Source organism: Bombus affinis, chromosome 1 (assembly GCF_024516045.1).
Source record: "Bombus affinis isolate iyBomAffi1 chromosome 1, iyBomAffi1.2, whole genome shotgun sequence".
Classification (NCBI taxonomy): Eukaryota; Metazoa; Arthropoda; class Insecta; order Hymenoptera; family Apidae; genus Bombus; species Bombus affinis.
Window position 1 is genome coordinate 14,935,570 of NC_066344.1, and position 22,418 is coordinate 14,957,987.

Here is a 22,418-nt window from a genome sequence, read left to right on the forward strand (position 1 = left end):
GCAGAAATTACTGTTACCACTCCTGAATGATGATACACGAGCGCCGTACGGTAAGAGTTCGAGAATGGCTTCCCCACCACATTGAAAGAATTCGAATAACCGAAGACCTGATTCTCTCCTTCGTTCTCATTCTTCCGGTGCTGGTGCCGGCGTTATATGGTTTTGTGCTCTGTATTAGTTTTACTTCGTTTATTTTGTAGATTAATAATGGCAGGAAATAAGGAACGTACCTTCCTTATGGTTAAACCCGATGGTGTTCAACGTGGACTCATTGGTAAAATAATTCAACGCTTTGAAGACAGAGGTTTTAAACTTGTAGCGATGAAAATGATACAGGTAAGTTTCTCTACATATGCTTACGTATCCGATTCACTCCAGAAAAATATGCATTTTTTAGTTTCTAACAACCACGTGATTAAAAATTTTCATTTCGTAAGTACCGTATTTTATCGTATCGTATTTTATCGATTGTACAATAAATGATAATTGTCGTGACCTTCATTACTAATCTCTATGACATTATATTATCTTGTGTCAAGATAATTGGTAGAAATACTAGTTTACGAGTCTTGTATTATATTTGTTTTATATACCATTGATGTGCAATAGATTTCGTTATTCGTATTAAAATTATGTTATTATTAAAGTTTCTTCTTTTTCTTTAGGCAAATGAGGATTTATTAAAGAAACATTATGCAGATTTGGCATCCAAACCATTTTTCCCAGGTTTAATTAAATACATGAGCTCAGGACCAGTTGTGCCAATGGTATATAGTTGTTTTTTGTATAATACAATTAAAAGATATTATTTGTATGTTAATTAAATTTAACAATTGTTTTTCAGGTATGGGAAGGTTTAAACATAGTAAAAACTGGCCGTGTTATGTTAGGACAAACAAATCCAGCGGATTCTTCACCTGGAACAATTCGTGGTGATTATTGTATCCACGTTGGACGCAATGTTATTCATGGCTCCGACTCTGTTGAATCTGCCAATAAAGAGATCAAACTCTGGTTTGGAGAAGAAAAGGAAGTTATTGATTGGGCATCTTGGTCAGAAAGCTTGGTATATGAATAAAACATGTGAAATCTTCAATAAAAATATTTATTGCAATACCTATTCTTTCATGTGCTTCAATCTGACTATAACATCAAAGATTTTTTATACATAAGATTGATTGAGAAGCAATAAATCAGACTTATACATAAATGTATGTAATTAAATAATAAAAAGATTTCAGTACATTAATACAAAACTTATTATTGATGGTAGTAGTATAGTCATTTTTAATTTACAATTCTAGATCTTACATTTAAAAAAATTTTCATAAAAATTTATAATATAGATTTTAGTATATTAGTTTATATATATAATATATATAGTATATTTATAATATTAAAATGAACATCTATACTTGTTTAGCAGTCATATTTAAAATAGTGTCTAAATTTACAATTGTGTGCTAAGAAGTATAAAACGAGATATTAATACAATTACAAAATTGATTTAAAGGTTACCTTTCTATAAATTATATTGACAACTTTAAATTTTTAATCATTAAAATTAAATTAAGTTAATTAACCAATTAACTTAAGTTAGAATAAGCATCTACAACCTTATGTAAAATATCTATGTTTTTTGGTCATATTTTCAAGATAATGAACACTTTAAAAAAAAAGTAATTGTATAAAATAAATACGCAAAATATTGTTTATGCCTTATAAAATGTCAGAATAATATATATTATATTTCATATATATATATATATGAAATATTATATATATGTATATATATAAGGAAATGGTTTTGATAATATTACCATAGAATTAATTATTACTTTGTCCTAAATATGATCTACAATTAGGACAATAATGTTTCGTTACCAAACAACTATCCATGCAGTAAGGGCAAGGAACACAACACCAGAACCTAGATATAATTATAAATATAATTAAATCTTGTTCTTTTGAAAAATCAATGGTAAATCATAATTTATAATTACCCTATAACACATAGTCCTAATGCGAAGAGGTGAGTTTTCATGTTTGCTTCCTTTTCAGTTATTGTGAGCACATTTGCGTGACAAGAAGGACATATTATGTGCTGTTGTTCAGGACCAAAATTTAAATTCCTTATGACAATAGGACCTGTAAAATTATATTCTTGAAAAACAATATTCTTTTCAAACAATATTCAATAATCACAAATATTTATATAACAATCAAGATTTATTTTATAATAACATAAAACGTATATAGGTGGAAAATATTAATAAATATTAGAACAACTTTTTATATATCTTAATATTTAATAAATGCTTCAAGAAGCAAACAGCATGGTCTGTAGTACTTTGTATGTATTAGAAATCTATTATATATGGTTAGGGTTTAACTGTCTGCATACCAAGCTTTTACTTTAGGTTGACTTTGTTTATGAAGACATTCTCTCTAGATTCCATTTTCAGAGCAGATGTGCATCACAATTTGCAATGCACACAACATATTGTTCTGAAATTGTTACAAATTGCAACTACTATTTGGAAAGCAGTTTGCTTAGCAGTCTCCAAGTTGTAAAGCAACTAGCAAATTGTCCTAACAAATTTTAGTACATTTTGTTACTGGTAAACCGCAATTTCCATATCAGAGTGGTAGTTGCAGCGGTATTAACGTATACATAAATAGTCAAACACTTCTAAATTTTAGTCATTAAATCACTTTATGCATATTTTTATTTTCTTGGCTTTCAGACTACCTGCTGATGCTATCTAATAATGAAAGTTATTGCATGATCTTATCATTTCAGTACTTATATATTTTTACGTACTTGTCTGTGGTTGCTCATATGACGGTGGTGGGACAGAATGAGATGGCGGTGGTGGTGGGACAAAACCAGGCGGTGGTGGTGGTGGTGGTGGCGACATTGTTATACCTTTTTCCATGACAATATTTTAATTCTTATCTGAAAAACATTGCATTAATCATAAAAATCCATTTTCTTTTAGTTGTTATTCAGGAAATTGATGTGAATTAACTAGAACTGATTCTTTAATAGAATATATTAGAGTTAACTTTATCAATTATAAAAAAACACTATCAGTTGTCCTCGTAGCCAATCAGATTAAAAACTTTTATAAGAAATTAGATATGTCAAATGAGATATTTTGATATTTTAACATTTCGTATATATCTGACCGTATTGATGTTGAAGGAACTAATATAATATAATATAATTTAAAATTAGTTATATAATATAAAATTAAATATATACTTAATATAATATAACGTGCCTGATAAACAGAAAAATATTTACTATATAGTGGCTTTTTATTTTCTCGTTAGAATTATTTAAAATTTCTAAGAATTGTTTAATGACACAACAATTTATATTGTAATAGTTATACAGCAAATACAAAAAGTTTTGTAACCATAATCTAATGTTGCGCAAGTTATTACCGAATGAGTTGCAGTGACTAGAATGCGAGTATTCAAGTCACTTTATTTCATTGTATACGTGTCATATTACAAACAAAAAAAAAAAAAAAAAAAAAAAAAGATTGGATTATCAAACTTGAAGAAATTTCTAAATACCGAAATCGATTAAATTAACTGGGAAAATATATTAAACACGATTTCTAGCAATTTATTTGTAGAACTGCTATACAAATTACATGCCATAAGGCACTGATAAAATAATTAGTTATGAAAACGAGTTTCTATATAAACATCCTCACTATATGTTACAAAGAATGTAATAAAATTGAACCAATGTATTGGTTGATTAAATCACCAAAGAATTAAACTACCGACCGATCGATATTATATATTTACTGTAATAAAAATACACTAAATCATACATAACGATAAAACGACCACTCCAATGTTTTGTAAATATTCATACTCTTAAGATATTGATTTTTTCGTGACGAAATGTTTTATTTCTCGCTAAACTAAGAGCGTGTAGTTACGCTAATTCATTTCTAATTATGTACACACTTACTTACCTCTTGCAACTATTGATATACGCCCAATTTATCACTGATCGATGATCGATATATAACGTTGACACCCAACTACTGAGGTTCAAGTTGGCATTCATAGTCATTAAATTCACATATATATTACCTACCAGAACAGTAAAGGTGGGAGATTCTACGAAAAACGTCAAGAGATACGTAACTTATCTATAGTTTTATCAGAATGATAAGTAAGATACTTTAATTAAAAGTATGTGGTAAAAAAAGATATACTGTTTTCCGGTTTACTAATTTATATTTTTATTTTGTAAAAAACCAAAAAGATTGTAGAAAAAATCGGGTAGTGAAAAAATACACAAGAAAATATATCTTTGCAGTCAATTCATTAAACAGATAATCCTTAAAATTTTTCTATTTTTGTTTCTTATTTATTTAACATATAATTGTTTTTGGTTAACAAACAATTTTATCTATCATTGGTAAAAATTTAAACATGATCAAATCAATTAAAATCATTGATTTGTTAGTTGATGCAAAAATTTTAAGAATTTGAGTGATAAACTGTAAAACTTTAAATTGGCTATAAATATCCTCCTAAAAAGCACTGATTCATCTATCGTTCTTCCATTGAATTAGCATTTTTTAATTTGTCATAAACTTCAACGATTTTTGCATTAACGTAACAATGAATCAAATAACTAATCTTACTTAGTCCGTGAATTTATAAAAAAACTATTAATTGAAATTCATAAATAGCATATAGAAAATATATACAGAATATATGATAACTTCATACAAGCAAAATTTAGAAAGAAATTCAGTAATAGTTGCTATTGAATTATTCGTTTAATAACTAAAATGAAATTTCTAAGAGAAATTTGTTGTTACCCTGAATACGAAGTTGTTACGTGTTTGATAATCGATTATTAATGATATATTATCGGATGTATTTACGTATTATCGATTCCAATCTAATTCATTCAAATGTTGCTATCATGTATACGTTACACAATAGTCTGTAAAAGAAACTCGTTATCCAAGCGAACATTTTTTTGGATTTGATGTATTATTGTATACAAAAACATATTTAATTTCACAAGTGATGTTTTGCTACAAACATCTTGAAAATTTCATTGGTTACTAAAGTGAGTTGCAGATTTAAACATCTGTAATTCTACGAACTAACAAATAAAATTGCGACCGATCGATTTGGATATACGTATGTTATGCATACATATATTTCTATACATATATGTCTACGATATATACGTTCTTTGACTAGCAGAACAACAATCGCCCTAACAATAACAATGTAAGGATGATACAACGCGTCATAAACAATAACATTATTTTACTCGCAATCCAATAAAAAGCAAAATGTCTAGAAATTTCAGACCCAACTCCAATAATCGTAAACAGAGTTCTTTTGTCTAATATCATACGCTTTAGTCGAATTTGATCGATCGTTCGCAATAATAACCGTTGAAATTTCAATTCCTACATAGTGTGACGAGTATTAACAGCCGAAACTTCGGCCAAGGTATATTAGATATGAGAAAGTGAACTACTAGTAAAATGACCGTAACGATCACTTGCGAGGATAAGTTTCTATATCGATATAACTCGAAATTTGTGGTCTTTAATTCGATGTTATTACTAGGAAGAAATCCAGAATTGCATTACTATCAATATGCTGGCAGTATCGAATTGTTTCTTTAATAGTAAACAAATTCGTTTGGAATGTTTTACCGATCAAGCGAACAATCTCGATAGATCAATGACGGAGCTGAAAAAGGGAGGGAGCACTAAATTTCACGGTGATTTCGCACTACGTGTTCGAAGCACGATAACGTGCTTCTCAGTCTTGGCCTTTTCACGAGGAGCGGTCAGGCGTGGCCTTGGTCTTTGGTTTTCGTCCAAGTAACTTGCGAAACGAGGAGGTCCACCTCGATCGACTAAATCCTGTCGTGCTCTGTTCGTCCGGTTCGCTGCAACTAAGCGACTCGCTAATTTTCCTGCTTTTGCCACTGCTACTGCTGGTGCTACTACCCCCATTTTCATAACATCGTGATCTTCGATCTCCGATTTCCGAAGAAAACCTGAACAACGTGAAAATTTATTGCGAATAATGTTTCGCTATTTCTTACGTAACTAGAAGGTACACGAACTTGGTGAAATATCAAGACGAACCCTGAATCGGATGAAAAGGCTCTAGCCGTAGCTGGAGCGCTCGAGTTAGCCGATGAAAGCGATATTTCAGCAACAGGAGTACTCGGATATGCTTCATCGTCGGACGCGCTGTTACTACTTGTGGTACTGCTGCTGCTAGCATTGCTTCCACCGGGGCTACTGTCGACGCTGGAATCGTCGATGAAACTTATTTCTCGATCGGCCAACGGTGAACTGGTCCTCTGTCCACGCGACATCGATGTCGTGGACGTTGTGCTAGGTCGCAACCAGGTACGTAGATCCTGCAGCGGCGCTTGAAGGCACTTGAAAAGATTTCCACTGAAACATTTGGAAATTTGATAAATGTAAAGATAAAAGCCCTTACTTCGTTATCGACTATCGGGGCTGGTCTGTTCGGTCCACTTACTCGTCGCGATAATCATCGATCTCGGCAAAAGTGCGCCTCGCGTATAAACAAACGGAACACCGTCGTCGACGGCGGCAAGACGTAGCGTGTAGAGTCGCTGCACGAAGATGTCTCGCGGCGTGTCTCAACGTAATCGTTTCTCGAGTCAGCGCTGCGACACCTTCCTCTCGTCTTCGCTTTTCCTCTCCCAATTCTCCCTGTTCTATACGCAGCTTCTCTTTTAAAACTTCATTCTAGAGACACAGAACATACACAATATGACATTATAGCATCGATCGTCTTCATCGGAAGAGACGCTGTTGCTCGAATTATCATCACCTCTCTTTCAAGAGCATCACGTTCAGCACGAATAACAGTAGCCTGTTTGACAACGTCCTGGCGAGCTCGTTCAAGAGTTTGCCTAGTAATCTCGTTTTGCGCCAGTTGCATCTGTAGACGGCGCAAAGCTACTTCCCGTTGCCTCTCCAGCCGATCCTTGGCAGCTATGCAACTGTCGCGTTCGGTTTTAGCTCTCTCCACCTCTTCCTCCAGACGAAGGCTTCGTTCCAGTTGCAAAAACAGCTCGTCCTCCTTGCCTCGGAGTTCTGCTTCGCAACCCTCCAGTCGCTTCTCCAACGACCGTCGAGTCTCCTCTAACTTGTCCCTTTCAGCCTGCAATAACCGGACAATTTTGTATTACACGAGTTTCTATCGTAATTCCATCTTTCCAATTCGTTTCAACAGCAATTCGAATTCAACTTCTTTTGATTAAGAACTCGTTCATGAAATCATTCGTTCATATTTACACGATAAGACATCTCGGTAACTCTTATCTTTCGAGTTACATCTTTTTATCGACTGAGTCACGATTGTTTTCGAGTTTGTACAACTAACGTAGATAGATCGGAGAACAATACCAACGAGGTACATTCGTGTAGCAGTGGTTGTCAACCGATAAGGCGAACGAGTCCGCAGGCAAGCGTTAACGGAGATAATAATTCTAATTAAAAAAGAGAATGCAACCGAATGCTTCCAGCACTGCATCTGATTTCACGGTCGCCGCTTTTGGATGCCTCCGTTGCGCCTGCAAACGGCTACATGCAAACATCATCGGTATTTATTACGGAACCAATTTTGCAGCTCCAGATTCGAATCTACCGTGCTCGGAGTAGGATGTACAGATATCGAAAGCGTACATTAGTTCGATAAGACGTGTTTACCGCTAAAATACGACCGAAATGACGTTCGTGTATCAAGGGTACCATCCAGAGAAACGCTATTTATAGATCGAACACCGTACTTAGACTATGCGTTACGTTGCGTTGCTACGCGTGGCAAATCTATTCTCGCCGTTTGGCCGATTGCGTAAGTGCGACTAAATCGTAAATCATCGATCCCCGTGTTGTTTCGCATACGAACGACCAGTTCGTCATTGAACGTTTCGACGTTGCTGGTCGAGCAGAGTGGAAGATCGGTAATTGAGCCGGCGGTATGACGTGATCCGGCCGATAACGCCGCCTCGGCTGCACCTCCCTCCTTCGGTTGAGTCGCATCTAGCATCGCGCTAGATGCCACATTGTAGGTCAGCTTAGGCGGCCAAACTAGACTGTCGATGGTACGAGGTTGATGAACGGTAGTACGAGCCAGCTCAGCTCGGGGCAGGCCGTTTCGCGGCTTCCACTGCAACGAAACTAAACGAGGAAAGGTACGAAAAGAGAGGCTACGGAAAAAACTGGCTGGGAAGAAAGCGAAGAAAGTCAAGAGGAAGGAAGACGAGGGGCGCTGCAGGAACGAGTTGAAAGACAAGATACGAAACCGCAAAGGGAAAAGCGGAGTAACGAAATGTAACCGTTTCTTCTCCACGGCGAACTTTTTGCCATTCGCTCGTCGTTGCTCGGCTTTGTCTCTGCGGTTTTGCCACCGTACGGTTCACCACGGTCAATTTTCTCTGGCGGCCAGTGCATAAGCAGACGTACAAGTTGACGCGCATCCACTGGAAGGCCAAGGGGAAACCAGTGCCCACGGGTGAAATCGACCTAAGTACTACTTACACGGCCTTCCTCCGGCTATCCTGCTCTGCGTCTATATACACGCGACACGACGCCTCCGCTCTTTCCTAGACCTCTTTTCTCCAAAGGCTTCGCGGATTCGTCTCTTCCTTTTACTTTCTTTCCTATCTTTGTTTCCTGCCCGATATTACGGACTGGTTGGATTCTACAGCCGGTCACGGAAAAATCACGCTACGCTGGTTCAGTTTATCGTTTCTTCGCAACTTCTTCTAGAAACGATTTAATCGCAGGTACATATTTAGTCGGACGAAGCCTACATTCCGCTTATTTTTCCTTCGATCGAGGTCAAATCTCGACAGTCAAATTAAACCTTGGCGTGCCAGTTAAGGTTGTAGGCGACGGTTAATTGCAAGTCGATATTTCGAGGAACGCGAATCCGAAGCACGTGATTAGATAAAACGCTGTACGCACGAAAATGGAACGTCCCCCTTCCGTTTCCCGATTGTTCCCGCGAGAAGGTTTCGTCGCAGAGCTGTCGTCAAATTTCTTTGAAAAAACCAAAGAGCGTGCGAGAGCCATAAACGAACGCCAAACGGACACTCGACATGGGAAATCCTGTCTGTCAAGGTCTACGGTTACAGTGACTGACTGACTGGCGTCGGCTATTCAAACAGGATTGAGAACGTGTAAAGAATGGAACGCGTCGAGCTGTACCGCGTACGGTTTTTTCAGATCACGACAATCATACACAAGAACTTTGAAACGGTCGAATATTCCTGAAAAGACACACAGAAAAAAGAAGAAAAAAGAGAAAGAAAAGGAGTTTGAACAGTCATCGCGGACCAAGATATTCGTTGGGAAGTAGAATTTTTATGAACGCAGGAACTCGCGAGAAGAACAGGAAACGAGTCGTTTCTCATTCGAGATGTTTCTCATCCGGCGAACGACGGCAGTGACATCTATCGATACATTTTTGCAAACACTAAATAAGCTGCGTAGTGCAAGAAGACCGTTTTCTCTCGCGCATTTTTAAGCATAATATTGCAACAGGCGAGAGCAAGTTGATTTCACTCGCGGTACAAGCTGCCTGGGGCCACAGATACCATCAAGCACAGACTAACAAGATCGCGGAAGGACTCTGATCTTTGTTGCAACCGTCTCGAGAATTAATTATACGTACGCGTTGCTTATGCCAGAGGCTCTCAAAGCTTACGTCGCGATAGCAGCCCGCTATCGTGCGAAACCATTTTTATTCTCATCGAGATATAGATTGCTACAGAATTAGGAGAAAACGAAGGTTACAGTAAATTTTTCTAGAGTTCCATAATTGTCGAGATTAAGATAAGTAGCGCGAACTCGAATCGAATCTACGAAACTCTGACGTATATTATGCTACGTACGTTCTTTACGCGACAGGGAAAACGATCGATAGCGTTTCTTTGGCTTCGTTACGTTTCATCGGTTACCAGTTCCGCGTATCCGATATTTAATGTGCTACGCGTTAGATTTTAGCGATAAACCGACCTATATATATATACCGTTTTTCGTTACACCCATCTACGATCGTACCGTGTGGAACAACAAATTTGTCTATTGTTCGAATTACAATAACACTAACGATTCCTATCGTTTATCATCAGCTGAATCTGCATTTGACAAGGTTCAATTAATTAAAAATGCTTATCCGACGTACCTTCACCTCGTGATAACGTTCTTCCAAGTAGTAGGCGATACCTTTGGCTTCCTCATATTTCGCCGCCAAAGCAACATATTTATCATAGTGACGCTTGAACAGCACGAACCTGAAAGCAGATAATATATTAAATATTTACTATCTCGAGTACGTTATTTTTCATCATGTTTCGAGGATAATGACGCAAGTGAAAGTAAGTTTAAACAAATAGAAGAAGACAGAAAAATCTCGTGGAAAAATGCTAGCCGTATGATACAATCGCGTGACATCTGCCCGCGATTTTATTCCCATTTATTCGTATCAAACGAAACTCTACATTTCAGACGTTTCACCCAGCTAGTCTGATTCTATCGTCGTCGTGGACGAAGATTCGAATGGCGATTAAGAGCCGACATAATTCACAGGCAGAACAACGATTCTGAGACAAACAGCCTCGTTTCAGTATCACCGAATGCGCGACAATCTTATTGGCCTATCAACCGCAGCGGATTGAGTTCGTCGTCGACGAGATCTCTCGTTAGAGATCTGCCGTTTGGAAACCGGAAGCGTGCTTGGGTCCCACGCGATGGCTGCACGTGTAACGAGCGATACTCGCGGCGACATCGAGAAGCTAGCGAGCAGGAAGCCGACCTTTCGGTCATGGCGTGGCCCGGTCGGGTCTGATGTGACCCGATGCGCTCGTCAGCTGCAAGTTGCCTGCAGTTGCTTCGCTAATCGATTTCTCTCTCTTTCTCTCTCTCTCTCGTTCTCTCTTCTTATTGATCGCTGCGAATCTGTTGCCTTCCACCGAAACTTCCTCTCTCCGGTTCTTTTTATCTTCGACTGGTTCACTCACTGACACTCGCACTGCCGTGTAACGGCTCGTCCATTCTCTCCGAGACTTTCGCTTTCACGATTGCTCGAGACGCGCGGTGCTCCCGCTTCGAGATCCAACAACGATCTTTGCCTATCTTCCGGGTTGCCTGCCTACCAGCCTGCAGCCAGCCTCTACTCTGCTCTTCAAGAGTCCGCCCGTCACGCCTTTCCAGACCGAATCTCCAGCGTCGTGTGAAACTGAAATATCGCAATGTAATTCTAGCCAGGTGTCGAAGGTATCGATCGCAATACGAGCCACCGATTATCTTCGGTTCTGCCTTTCAAACTCACACAGCTTCGAAGGATACCAAGCGGAGGACAAAAGTTCATATTCAGCTGCTGAACTATACGTCAGCTTCCAGAATATTCGGCAAAACGACCACAGTCGCCCATTCGGTCGAAAGTCCGAATATCAAATATCAAAGATAACACACACTGAGGGAACATTGTTTTCGATGATTCTTGGTTTCGTTGGTAGAATCGTGGAACGGCAGTTCGTTTCTCTTTGCTAAACCAGAACCAACAAAATTCGCGGATGTGGCTAAGTAACAACAAGTAACAGTTAAGCTACTGTAAGAGAATTCTGAAAAATGTTAGCGGTAGAAATGATTTTAGAGAAAGTGACTACTGGTGGACCTTTGTCCGACCACAAAATAATCCACGATGGCCGCAGAAATAGAGTAGTAGTAGTAGTAGTAGTAGTAGTAAATAGTAGTCTAGTCGAATGCATATTTTTTCAGAGACAAATTGATAGTAGAAATGTTTTTGTATCATATGATTCTGAATGATGCGCAGTGCAAAATAAGCGACATTTTTCATAAACATTTCATAAACATACATTTCGTTTTATGTCTTGGAAACTATTTGTCATAGGTGAAAAAGTTTCGGTGGAAAATTAATAAAATTTATTATCTGTAAAATGCGACTTGCTACGTTATTATAAGCTCAATCGTTAGGTTGCAAATTAGTAAAACGCGCAAAGAAATCCATTTTTTCTCAGTCGTAAAGCTCCGGTTAGAATTGTGGTACAATGATGCAATCGTACAGTCGCACAAATTGTCGAGGCTCTGTGACAAACGAGTACTACTCATACTAAGACAAACGGAAAATTTTTTATTCGCAATAAAAAGCTTATTTCTCTTATTCAGACGCTAAAATACAACTTTTGCATTTTTCCCTATATCGTAATGGAACTTGTTCTACCGATTTCTGCAGTCATTTTACGTAATTTAAAAAAAAAGCGTTTCTCTAAACTATTAAACATCAAGAAATGAAATAGGTCTGTTTACAGTTTATTGTTTGCGTTACATGTGAGTCTTCTTCGATCGGATGCCCATAAAGGGCAGAAAAACATTTACGAAACTGAAAATTGTAACTTATGGAAAAAGCAGCATTATCTCGGCAACTATAACGCTTAGAAAGACGTTCTTTTTTTTAATTTGGATTACTAAAAACAAAAAAGGAAACGATTGGTAACATCTGTTTTATCGTCGAACATTATTTAAAGTGCGAGTCGATATCATTGTATCGACAATTTTGATTACAGTTGTAAACGATTGAGGAAAAAAGGATTTCTTCGCGTTTGTTACTAATTTACAAGCTAACGATTATGCTTATCATAACGTAACAGGTCTCATTTTACAGATAATAAACTTTATTAGCCATAACTTTCTACTGAAACTTCTGAGATCTTACAGATAGTTTCTGGGACGTAAAACGAAATATAAGAAAAAGTTGTGTTTTTTCGTCTAATCGATATTTTGTTTATGGAACATCGAAGGAAAATTGTTTCAAAGTTGCTTATTTTCTTTCAAATATCGTTCCGAATCGCATTATGCAAAAACATTTGTTCCCGGATTTAACCCTCTCTGAGCTTAATTCGCGTGGACCGTAGTATTAACCAGTTAACCATCTTTGACGAGTATACTCGTCACGAAGAAATGGCAATATTTCGCGTTGATGACGAGCTCTGTCGGTAATAAAATGAAAAAATAAAACAGTCATTTCGTTACAACTTCATTCCATATTCTAACAGCCACACTGTGTTTGACGAGTATACTCGTCATCGCTTACTTTTCCCAACATATTTTGGGTACACACTTTTCAAAGAGGTCGCAACAGCTAACTGGTTAAAGGCCAAGGATCAGTTGGCACACAGTTCAAGACACCTTAGCTCTTGTAACGACCATAGGCGTAAAAATTAAATAAGATTCTCCTGAAATATACCGATCGTAATACGTTTTTCTGTGAACCTTACGACGACGGATGTTTAACACGTTGAATGCCACGCCAGTTTTACAAGGTTTGATCGTGGCGCAACGATGAATTTTTTATTATGCGATACATATGAAATATGTTGAAATATTACCTACAAGAGATACGTTACGGTGTATAATCATCATTAATGAATTTATCTTACCGAGGTCACCGGCGACCCCCATGGCATTCGACGCGTTAACGTGAAATGCCACCAGGTTGCAAAAATATTTTCCCGCGTACCTTCGCATACTCGGTTAGCAAAATTTTTATAGATTTCACGTTTTGATCCGCACGCTCTACGCATTAATTACTGGCAAATGCTGTAACCATCTATTTGATTGCCTTCACACATTGTTGACCGGCAATTTTACTGAGAATTTATCTCATGTCACCGGCTATTATTTTGTAATTGGATGTAGAAGTAAATAAACTTTAATAAATTTTATTTATTATTCAACTTTTAATATTTCTTTTTCGTGCGATAAACAGTGTAACAATTACCTACGTGTAATGGTACACAACAGCTTTTGCAAATATATCTAGTTTCGCTGCGTTTTCATTTTGAAGAGCATACTCTACACGCTATAGTCGGATTTGTTTTTCTGCCAGTGATTATTTTTTCTAAGACGTGGTCTGACGCTGATGCGAAAAAAAGCGCATCACGAGTTTACGCTCGACCATGAAACATAACGTTTGGCCATGACAACACGAGTTAACTCGTGACCGGTCAGCAATGTGTTAATATTAAATGAACTTTCGTACGTTCGCGGGGAGACGCGATCTCGAAGAAGCGCGCCAATGGGAGTCGTAAATTCCTGTTACGATTAGACTAATCGACGCCACGAATCGTTCGATCTCTTATTTCTTGTGGGATAATAAGGACAGTTGATTGAATATAACGCTGTTATTAACAGGTTATTATATATTTTGAATGATCCAACAACTTCAGTGTGATACAAGATTGAGTATTTGAAATGACAACTACGAACGAGTACGACCTAGGACTCCTTTCGTGTTGACGATAATGATGACTGTTTTCGATTTGTAGATTCTTGCTGTTCCTTGCACTGCCCTCTGTGGTCTAGAGCACAAGTCTCGAGGGATCAAGTTACTGCTCTGTCGTGATGAGAACAGCTGAAGTTCGTTCTTATGTGATTACGGAGGAAAGCTCGGTAAGGGTGTGCCCTTTGAAAGAAGAACGTTCGTTGCTCGCACTTTTCGTCAGGAAGATAAGAATGAAGAATCCTCCTATTAACGTGACTTATGGCCGGTATTATTTATGGAAAAAGCTAGCTTTTCCGTTGGACAACTATTCGTTTGTCCTATTAGGTGACTACCAATTTTCTCCGTAATTTGTAAGAACGTGCAATAGATCCAAGGATTGTTTTAAGTGCGAGCTATAAACCGAAAATAATTGCAGGATTAAAGGTTCCTGCAAGCTAACAAGATCTGGTTTATGGTTGGGCCTTAGGTTTATTGAGGGTGTCTAATGTTGCTTGGGCCTTGACGGTCAGACAATGAACGACGTCGCACGGACCATTATATTAAAAAACGAGAAACCCATGAAATACATGGCGACTTTTCTACGAGTACCACCACAGAGATACAGGTGGAAAACCATAATTCTGGAAAGCATGTGCTTAGCTGTTCCGGACGAACTTTCCCTTCCTTTTCTATTCTTCTCTCTTTTCCTTCTGTCGCCGTAGTGACATAGCAAATCTTGGTTCAGTTCTTATCGAAAAGTTCAGTGGCCATTATAAAGAATACTGCTTGCTGTACGAACCTTTGTCTCGTCCATCGATGGATATTGCACGACGTTTTAATTTAGGATCTCGATACATCTTGCAACCAGAGGCTGCTATACAGTTGTAAATTTGGCTCACAGCCCAATGTGCTACACGTCTATTCAAATGGAAACTTTCGTCGATACGCAGCTCACAAAAAGAAGCGAGAAATCTGGACGCGTATTTGCGTGGCGACATTCGGTGCGTTTCGCCGACAAGGGAAATTGCACGTATTGTTGGCGAGTATACGCGTGTTGCATAACACGCGAGTAAGCGAAGAGACGCGGTAAAGCTGGGACAATAAAAAATTTTCGGTTTGCGTCGCTCGTAAATCGGGTCATTCGTCGATGGAGAAATTGGCGTACGAATTAGGCTACCGTTTATCACGAGCAGCGCTTCGAACAGTTTGCATAATAACGATTTTCCAGCGACTTTCTAAGCCAAGTATTCCAGTGAAAGGGTTAACGACGATGTGTATCGTCGCGACCAAAAATGGTGCAGTAACCACAAAAGGGCGTGTTATGCTCGTTTCTTTTCTTTTTTTGCCCCGAGCGGTGTATGTTTTTTGCTAGGAGATCGAATATCTACTCTGCTTCGCGAAGTCCGTTAGCGAAAGAAAGCGAAGAAACGCGTCTTTTCGGAAACTCTGGTGAAATTTGTTTATGAAACAAGCAGAACGAAACATCGTACTATCGTCACGACATTGGTAAAAAGATTTGTTGAAAGATTTGTTCTCGAGTAATTTGTACATCCCCTTTATCGATAGAAATAAAATATAAGAATGGAATTAATAAATAAATAATAAACCATGGAACACGACATTAAACGTTAACGCAGCTCTGTAACGAATTACATTCGTGCCGTTTAATTTCCAACGATTTGTTAATTGCAACTATTCCAATCGTCTATGTGGAACGACTAACTTAACCGGTTAACTGCGTTCGACGTGTATACGCATCAATCCAGAACTTTATTTCGTTGCGGTTGACGTATATACTCGTCGTGTGAAAGAAAAAATTATCATTTACTGTAAGAACTGAAAATTTCGGTGATAAGTAATACAAAGGACATTTAGTGGTATGTTTCCTTTATACCTTCGACAAACTTGTTCTGTATTTATAGAAGAAAAATCATTTGATTATTTTCTTTGGAATATCGGTTATGCTGTGTACAATGTATCGCTTTTTCTAAATTGAGTTGATTGTTTTCCCCAATGTATCCCCATTCGTGTACTTTACTTTATTATTTTTTGGCAATTTTTAAGTTCTTAATAGCGATGCCTTTTTCAACAATGGATCGTTCCTTCGCCAAAACTGATGATAGGAACACTTGCCCTACGTTCGACGTGTGTACTCGTCCTTGTTTGATTTTAACTACGCAACGCGTAAGGGATTTTTGAAATTAAACTCCGTGGTTTAACAGCTTAACTACGAACGGTTAATTATTTAACCGTAGAAATCTATATGGAATTGGTATTAACGCTAGCCAACTCAGCGAGAGAAACACAACAGCAAGACGGAATTATTTTCCGACCGTTACCCGCTAAGACCTAGAAGCTAGCCTCGTTCCTTTAAAATACACTAAACTCTAAATGGTACAGTACATTTTCACGGTATGTACCTATTCTGCAACGAATTAAATAACCACGTATATAGTAGTTAGCTAGCTACGTTTTTTTTTCACGAATAAACAAGTAAATACCGTGATATTAATAAATCTTGCCAAAAGAAAAAGAAAAAAGAAGAAACCGGATTCCAATGCTTCTTTTCGTTAATCTCGAAGTTAACGAGCAAAGTTTCAAAGCAATTCGCCTGTATATAACGATCGCCGTTGGATATCTCGAAAATCTAAATAAAGACAGCCTCACACCGCGTTTCTTTATTTCGCAAGTGACAAGGTTACCCCTTTGCAGCCCACAGGCTAATTTCTTAAGTTGTTCGCTGTGACTTATATATCTTAATTGGTACATTTACAATATAATGACGCAATCGTTTCATCGATGGGAAATTGTAGAGGCGGAGAAAAATGGGTTTGCAAAAGCTCGAGGAAAATGGAATTAGAAAGCGAATGTTTTTACTTTATTCGCTTCTCTGGGACTCGATCCTATTTTTATTGTAATACGCATGTACGTATGTATTTCGGTTGACGTGGATGATACACAATGGAAGGATAACGAAGACGGAGAAACTGCTCTCAAATATATCTCTATCTTTAGCTCTGTTCTTTTCTACACAATGCCTAAAGAGCCAACCGATGGCGCTCGACATCGGAGGGGCACGAGTCAACGGTTACGCATCGGAGAACTCGTTGATCGTCGATTCCGATACCTACATATATTTAGCTGATCGAAACGATACCGGTAGAACTGGAACTCGTGCTTTTTCCATCGATATTGTCAACTCGATGAGGAAGCCTCTCTAATAAAAATACGTGTGAATTTTATGCGATATTACACGTTAATATTACTATTAAAATTGTATCGTTATTTGAGAGGTTAGATCATCGACCAGATATCGATACGACGTGCCAAAGTTTAAAATCATAATGGCTGACAGCTCTTTAATAAAAATACATGTGAATTTTACGTGACATTACACGTTAATATCACTATTAAAATTGTATCGTTATTTGAGAGGTTAGATCATCGACCAGATATCGATGAGACACGCCAAAGATTAAAATCACAATGGCCGACAGTACTGTTTTAGTACGTATACGAATCGTTTAATACGCGAATATATATTCTGTAGCATATACAAATGACGACTGTGATAGGAGGTTAGCATGGGGCGTCGTGTTGCCAAAAATGAAAGTTATTTTTAACCTATTCACGATTCGTATTTTTACCATTGAACGTGCATTGCGCGTGAAATATTCGGTATCTGTTTCCAAGCATCTTTCGAGAGAATAAATTTCTTTCCGAGCGATAAAAAAAGAAATACCTAACGGAAAAGAAAAAAAGAATTCGTGCTTATGATTAATCATCGCAGTTTGTCTTGTAAGTAACGAGGGTAAAAGAAGCGCGGCTATCTCTCTAATTACAGACAAAATTACTGAAGTTGTTGAAACCGAGGCGAGCTGATTAATTGCATTGATTAAATCGTGTTTTAAGTGGACGCCCGCTGGCTCCGGAGTCGTTCGTAATTTCCTTCGAAGCCGTTTTCATTGAGACCGTCTCGCGCTATTCTACGGAAGCCGCTCCTTCTTCATTAAAAATGAAACGCTCCTCGCTTTCCGTTTTTAAACACGCTGCGTGTCTGCTGCGTGTGCACGTCTACGAATCAGATAGCTCGAATAGCTTGTCAATGATTCGACGTCATCGACTAAATCGAACTACATGCGACATGACGCGACGCGACGCAACGATGCGAACCGGAAACGATTTTTCCTCTTCCGCGCGCCTTTACGTGTCGCGTTCCGATCAACGATTTAAGATTTATGCTGTTCGTGATAAATCGAACAAATTCGTCGTCGCCGTCTTTCGTAAAAGCACGTTTGCAAAATTCTCGACAAGTATTTCTGAGTATTTTGATTATTCGCAAAGAGATATGCTTTAATCATTTATGTTGTGAAAACGTCTAACCGTTTTAACTCGTCTTAATCTTGCCTTAACTAATTCTTCCAAATCGAGTAGATTGAAATCGAAAATATTCAACCAAATTAAATCGGTAATCCCGTGTTTCGAGAATTCGACAAAAGAGTATTAATTACGGGTAGTGGAAAATTACTAACGATGTAGAAATCTGTGCGATTAATTATCGGAAAAGAAATTGAATCGCGCAGCTACATATCTTTTTTCAAGTTTTAAACTCTCTCTCGTCTACCGATAAACAGAGCAATAATTTTATAGTCTGCTGGGGTCGAACATCGGCGTTAACAAGAATACGGACGTTACGCATTTAATGTTTTAGGCATCGTTGCGAAGCATAGGAAATCTCGTAAAGCTCGTTTACGTTTATAGTTAACATACATATCTCATAGTCCCGGATCTCGCGCCCGTGGCACTTGCAAATCTAGTAATATCAGCTTCGAAACGAGCTCCTCGGGTCGTAAATTATCGAGAAGCCGGTACGTGAGTATTTCATTGGAATCCTTGATTTCTTCTATTTCGATCGCTTTTATCGGTGCGCTTATTATACGGTTCGAGTATTCGCTCGTACACGACCTCTATCTTTCGGTCGAGGAAAGTAGGAATCGAAGCGACTCGTTTCAGGAAAAGATAGCAAGCTAAAAACATGCGTCCGATGTCGGACCGTTTATTTACGACTTTCGACAAAAACCAATAGCTTAAAGATAAAAATCGATGATATCATTGACTTAAATATACAACGTGTTACGTCAATAGGTAAAGTCGAGAGATCGATGTTCACGAAACGTGTCAATACGTGCGGCATAAAAGTATCGATTGACGAAAAATAAAAGAAAAAAATATGCAAACACCGCACCGGCGAGAATAGCGATATCAAGATACAGAAAGTGTTCAAAGAAAAATTTGCTTGGGAAGGAACCTCGGAAAAAAGTTGCCTCGTCGACTATCGATCGAATCATTCTGAAACGTTTTCTTTTCTTTTCAAGTTACGTAAACGAAACAAAGAATGTTCTAGGAAGCTAGCTCTGCATTAATATAAATTGTCACGCACGATAGCGACCAGCAACCTTACCCGATCTAATTGCACAGAATAAAGGTTCGAAGGAAGAAAAGGAGAAATGTGTACGAACCTGTAGAGATCGTTTTCAGTGACGATGTCTCGGATGGAATCCTCTGGATCGATACGATCCGCTGGAAAACCCGCCGGTCCGGCAACCCTCGAGGACAACAAGGGACACGGTGGTTTTATGGTGGAGTCAGTGGCCTCGTGGAGGGCGCTGGCCGCGATAAGGTCGTCCTCGGAGGCGGTACTAGGCAGAGGCACGTTTGGACTCGGAGATCGCGAGCCGGAAATCACACCGAGTAAATCCTCGCTCCTGGAATGTCTCATTTCCATAGCACCGTATCTTCCGGTGGTTGTCGTCATCTTTCCGAATCACCGTAGCACACTCGATTTTTCCACGACCGCGACCCGGTTAGACGCGGTCGTCCTCTTTTCCTTCGTTCTCGTTGCTACGACGACCTAGACAGCCCGAAGGAACCGACCACGATCTAGTCCTCGCTACTCCCATCCGAACTGGCCTCCTCTTACTACCTTTTAGTCGACTCCCTAGAGAACCGCGATCCACCGATTTTCATCTCCGAGATATTTTCTCTCTTTCGCTCCTGTTTCGCCACCGTTGCTCCTTCCACTTGGCGCGCTTCTCTTCCACTTCCACGAGAGCGCACGTCCTCCGATTCCTTCTTCGTTCGCGGCCAACCAGAATTCCTATCGCCTTCTTTGCGTTCTAGTTCATCGCTCGATCTCTCACACCAAGTGATTTCTCTTCGACGTTTCTTTTTACAATGTTTTCACAAGAGGATAGCATAATCGTCGAAGCAAACGATAACGCTCGTCTAACGTTAAATCGCCGCTACACACTTTCTCAATCTCCAGTATGAACACGCGCACGTCGGCCAAGCATCAAATACCACCGAGGGTAACGGACTTTTGCGTCAACTATCCGTTACGTATATTTGCACGTTGGTACGCGCATTACCGAACATATCACCGATCGCGCCACTTTTTCGGTCTCTTCTCTTCCTTCGATCGACTTCCATTCGAACGTGTTCCTACGAGTTACCAGGTATCACGTCGAAATACCATTAACAGGATCAACAGGACGTATCCTCGTCATGGACGAATCCACGTTTCGATCGTGGTAAGATCTGTCGGTCACGAAACAATCCACAAATCTAATCGCCGATCAGATTCAAGCCGCCATTTTTACTCGATTCTATGAATATTGTTGTACCGTATCTATTGAAAAACACCAGACACGGAGCACACGACGATTATTCTGCTTTTTGTAATTAAAATAATTAGAAAAAGAAGGGTGGTTCTTCTGGACGGACCATGCGCGGTAAACACGATGCACACAAGTACCTGGGAGCGTCCACTTTGCACAACAACAATTTTACTTCACACGATCCTTCCGCACACTGTGTGCCCGTTCGTAGATTTTTCCGCCGTTCCACACCTTTCTTTCACGAGCTTCGACCAAAGTCTGCCGTAACGGGAACCGACGAAGCCGCTTTGTCCTTTCGCAAAGAAGGGGTATACGAGAAAGGATATACCTGCGCTCTTGCGCGTTCGTCGGGGATATACGCTGACGCTGACATTGACCAATAAACGTCCCTCTGATGAAAACGGGTCACATGACGGGTCACAGGTAGAATCCTTCAACCTTCTCCCTTTGATTTTCTTCCGGGTAGATAATTTACGATTTTATAATCATTCTTTTCGAAGATGTCGCGCAATTTCATTAAAGCCATTGAAATGACCACGACATGACGTTTAGTGTTCTTAATCGTTTTAAACGTTCTATTTCTTCGTTTCCCCGCAATTTTGTATATAATATGGCCTTAACGAAAGGGAGGTTAGTCTCTGGTTTAAATATTGCGTATGCTTTGCATTGTCTTGTGAAACATAATATGTTACACTGCGATGAAAATAAAGCATGAGATTGTTGAATCGTTCAATCATTTGTACAAACAATACTGTAACAATATAATACTATGAATGTTCATCATAATCGCGATTATCAAACTTATTAAAAGTTATACAGGTTACAATACTTCGGTCAACGTCCAAAATTTTGATGTTGCTTTACCGACTTCCATGGTTGGCAAAGTTATGCATGTAATTTCCCTATATATGTATTTCCTAGAATAAGCGTTAGCAATTGGTACTTGCAGAGAGGAAATATCTGGTACTTGCACGGGCAGAAGAATCCCCACCGTAAACAGTGGTTTCATGGTAGGGCGATCTATGAACGTAGAAACTCGTAAAAACTACATCAAATACAAAATATCGTACAAATAGCGAAATCTAAAGGTGGAGTAAAGCTTGCTATCTGTTTGTGCTTTTACGAGATCAATACCGTTAAAACAAAAAATATTACATAGACTACACTACGGTTTTACTTACCTACTTACAAGTTGAAAAGTTGACACTAAATTCGAAATTTATGAAAATTCGAAAAGTGAAAAATTCATTAAGGATGTGTGATGGAATATTTTGGTGGTAGATAATCTCTAACTTAAAAACTCTAACTTAATCAAACGATAGTATACATACAAAACTATCATTTTCTTACTACGATTAACAGATATTATTTGCCTACGCCTACATATGTTCT

General features: G+C 38.6%; 3 protein-coding genes and 1 long non-coding RNA gene across 7 annotated transcripts; 2 read left to right on the forward strand and 2 right to left on the reverse strand.

Moving 5' to 3' along the window:
- Positions 1 to 53: 53 nt before the first annotated feature.
- LOC126922690 (nucleoside diphosphate kinase) lies at positions 54 to 1,120 on the forward strand. Its single transcript, XM_050735501.1, has 3 exons — positions 54 to 336; positions 666 to 767; positions 845 to 1,120. The coding sequence occupies exons 1-3, from the start codon at positions 157 to 159 to the stop codon at positions 1,076 to 1,078; spliced, it is 516 nt and encodes a 171-aa protein (XP_050591458.1). The 5' UTR covers positions 54 to 156; the 3' UTR covers positions 1,079 to 1,120.
- On the reverse strand, positions 1,079 to 4,151 carry LOC126922701 (lipopolysaccharide-induced tumor necrosis factor-alpha factor homolog). The gene is made up of 4 exons (XM_050735528.1): positions 4,002 to 4,151; positions 2,825 to 2,959; positions 2,004 to 2,148; positions 1,079 to 1,930 (listed from the first exon to the last, which is right to left on the reverse strand). Exons 2-4 carry the CDS (start codon positions 2,937 to 2,939, stop codon positions 1,828 to 1,830), a joined length of 363 nt encoding a protein of 120 aa, XP_050591485.1. The 5' UTR covers positions 2,940 to 2,959; positions 4,002 to 4,151; the 3' UTR covers positions 1,079 to 1,827.
- Positions 4,152 to 4,340: 189 nt separating this feature from the next.
- LOC126922469 (myosin-7B-like) lies at positions 4,341 to 22,318 on the reverse strand. 4 transcript variants are annotated; one of them, XM_050735033.1, is made up of 7 exons: positions 22,208 to 22,318; positions 19,869 to 22,046; positions 10,252 to 10,360; positions 6,889 to 7,221; positions 6,571 to 6,803; positions 6,165 to 6,482; positions 4,341 to 6,073 (listed from the first exon to the last, which is right to left on the reverse strand). In XM_050735033.1, exons 2-7 carry the CDS (start codon positions 20,162 to 20,164, stop codon positions 5,848 to 5,850), a joined length of 1,515 nt encoding a protein of 504 aa, XP_050590990.1. In that variant the 5' UTR covers positions 20,165 to 22,046; positions 22,208 to 22,318; the 3' UTR covers positions 4,341 to 5,847. The 4 variants fall into 4 exon arrangements, with proteins under 4 accessions (XP_050590990.1, XP_050591006.1, XP_050591012.1 ...); XM_050735041.1 differs by having other exon boundaries at positions 5,837 to 6,073; positions 6,143 to 6,482; XM_050735049.1 differs by lacking the exons at positions 19,869 to 22,046; positions 22,208 to 22,318 and adding an exon at positions 10,882 to 11,215.
- On the forward strand, positions 13,931 to 16,341 carry LOC126922852 (uncharacterized). The gene is made up of 2 exons (XR_007712956.1): positions 13,931 to 14,279; positions 14,414 to 16,341. It is a non-coding gene; the product is annotated as an uncharacterized LOC126922852 (long non-coding RNA).
- Positions 22,319 to 22,418: the final 100 nt, after the last annotated feature.

Coding starts and splice junctions, on each gene's coding strand:
- LOC126922690 (XM_050735501.1), top strand. CDS start 157: ATGGTTTTGTGCTCTGTATTAGTTTTACTTCGTTTATTTTGTAGATTA. Junction 337..665: donor TAGCGATGAAAATGATACAG/GTAAGTTTCTCT, acceptor CTTTTTCTTTAG/GCAAATGAGGATTTATTAAA. Junction 768..844: donor CAGGACCAGTTGTGCCAATG/GTATATAGTTGT, acceptor ATTGTTTTTCAG/GTATGGGAAGGTTTAAACAT.
- LOC126922701 (XM_050735528.1), bottom strand. CDS start 2,939: ATGGAAAAAGGTATAACAATGTCGCCACCACCACCACCACCACCGCCT. Junction 2,149..2,824: donor ATATGAGCAACCACAGACAA/GTACGTAAAAAT, acceptor ATAATTTTACAG/GTCCTATTGTCATAAGGAAT. Junction 1,931..2,003: donor TTAGGACTATGTGTTATAGG/GTAATTATAAAT, acceptor AATTATATCTAG/GTTCTGGTGTTGTGTTCCTT.
- LOC126922469 (XM_050735033.1), bottom strand. CDS start 20,164: ATGACGACAACCACCGGAAGATACGGTGCTATGGAAATGAGACATTCC. Junction 7,222..10,251: donor AACGTTATCACGAGGTGAAG/GTACGTCGGATA, acceptor CGGTTATTGCAG/GCTGAAAGGGACAAGTTAGA. Junction 6,483..6,570: donor ATCGATGATTATCGCGACGA/GTAAGTGGACCG, acceptor CAAATGTTTCAG/TGGAAATCTTTTCAAGTGCC.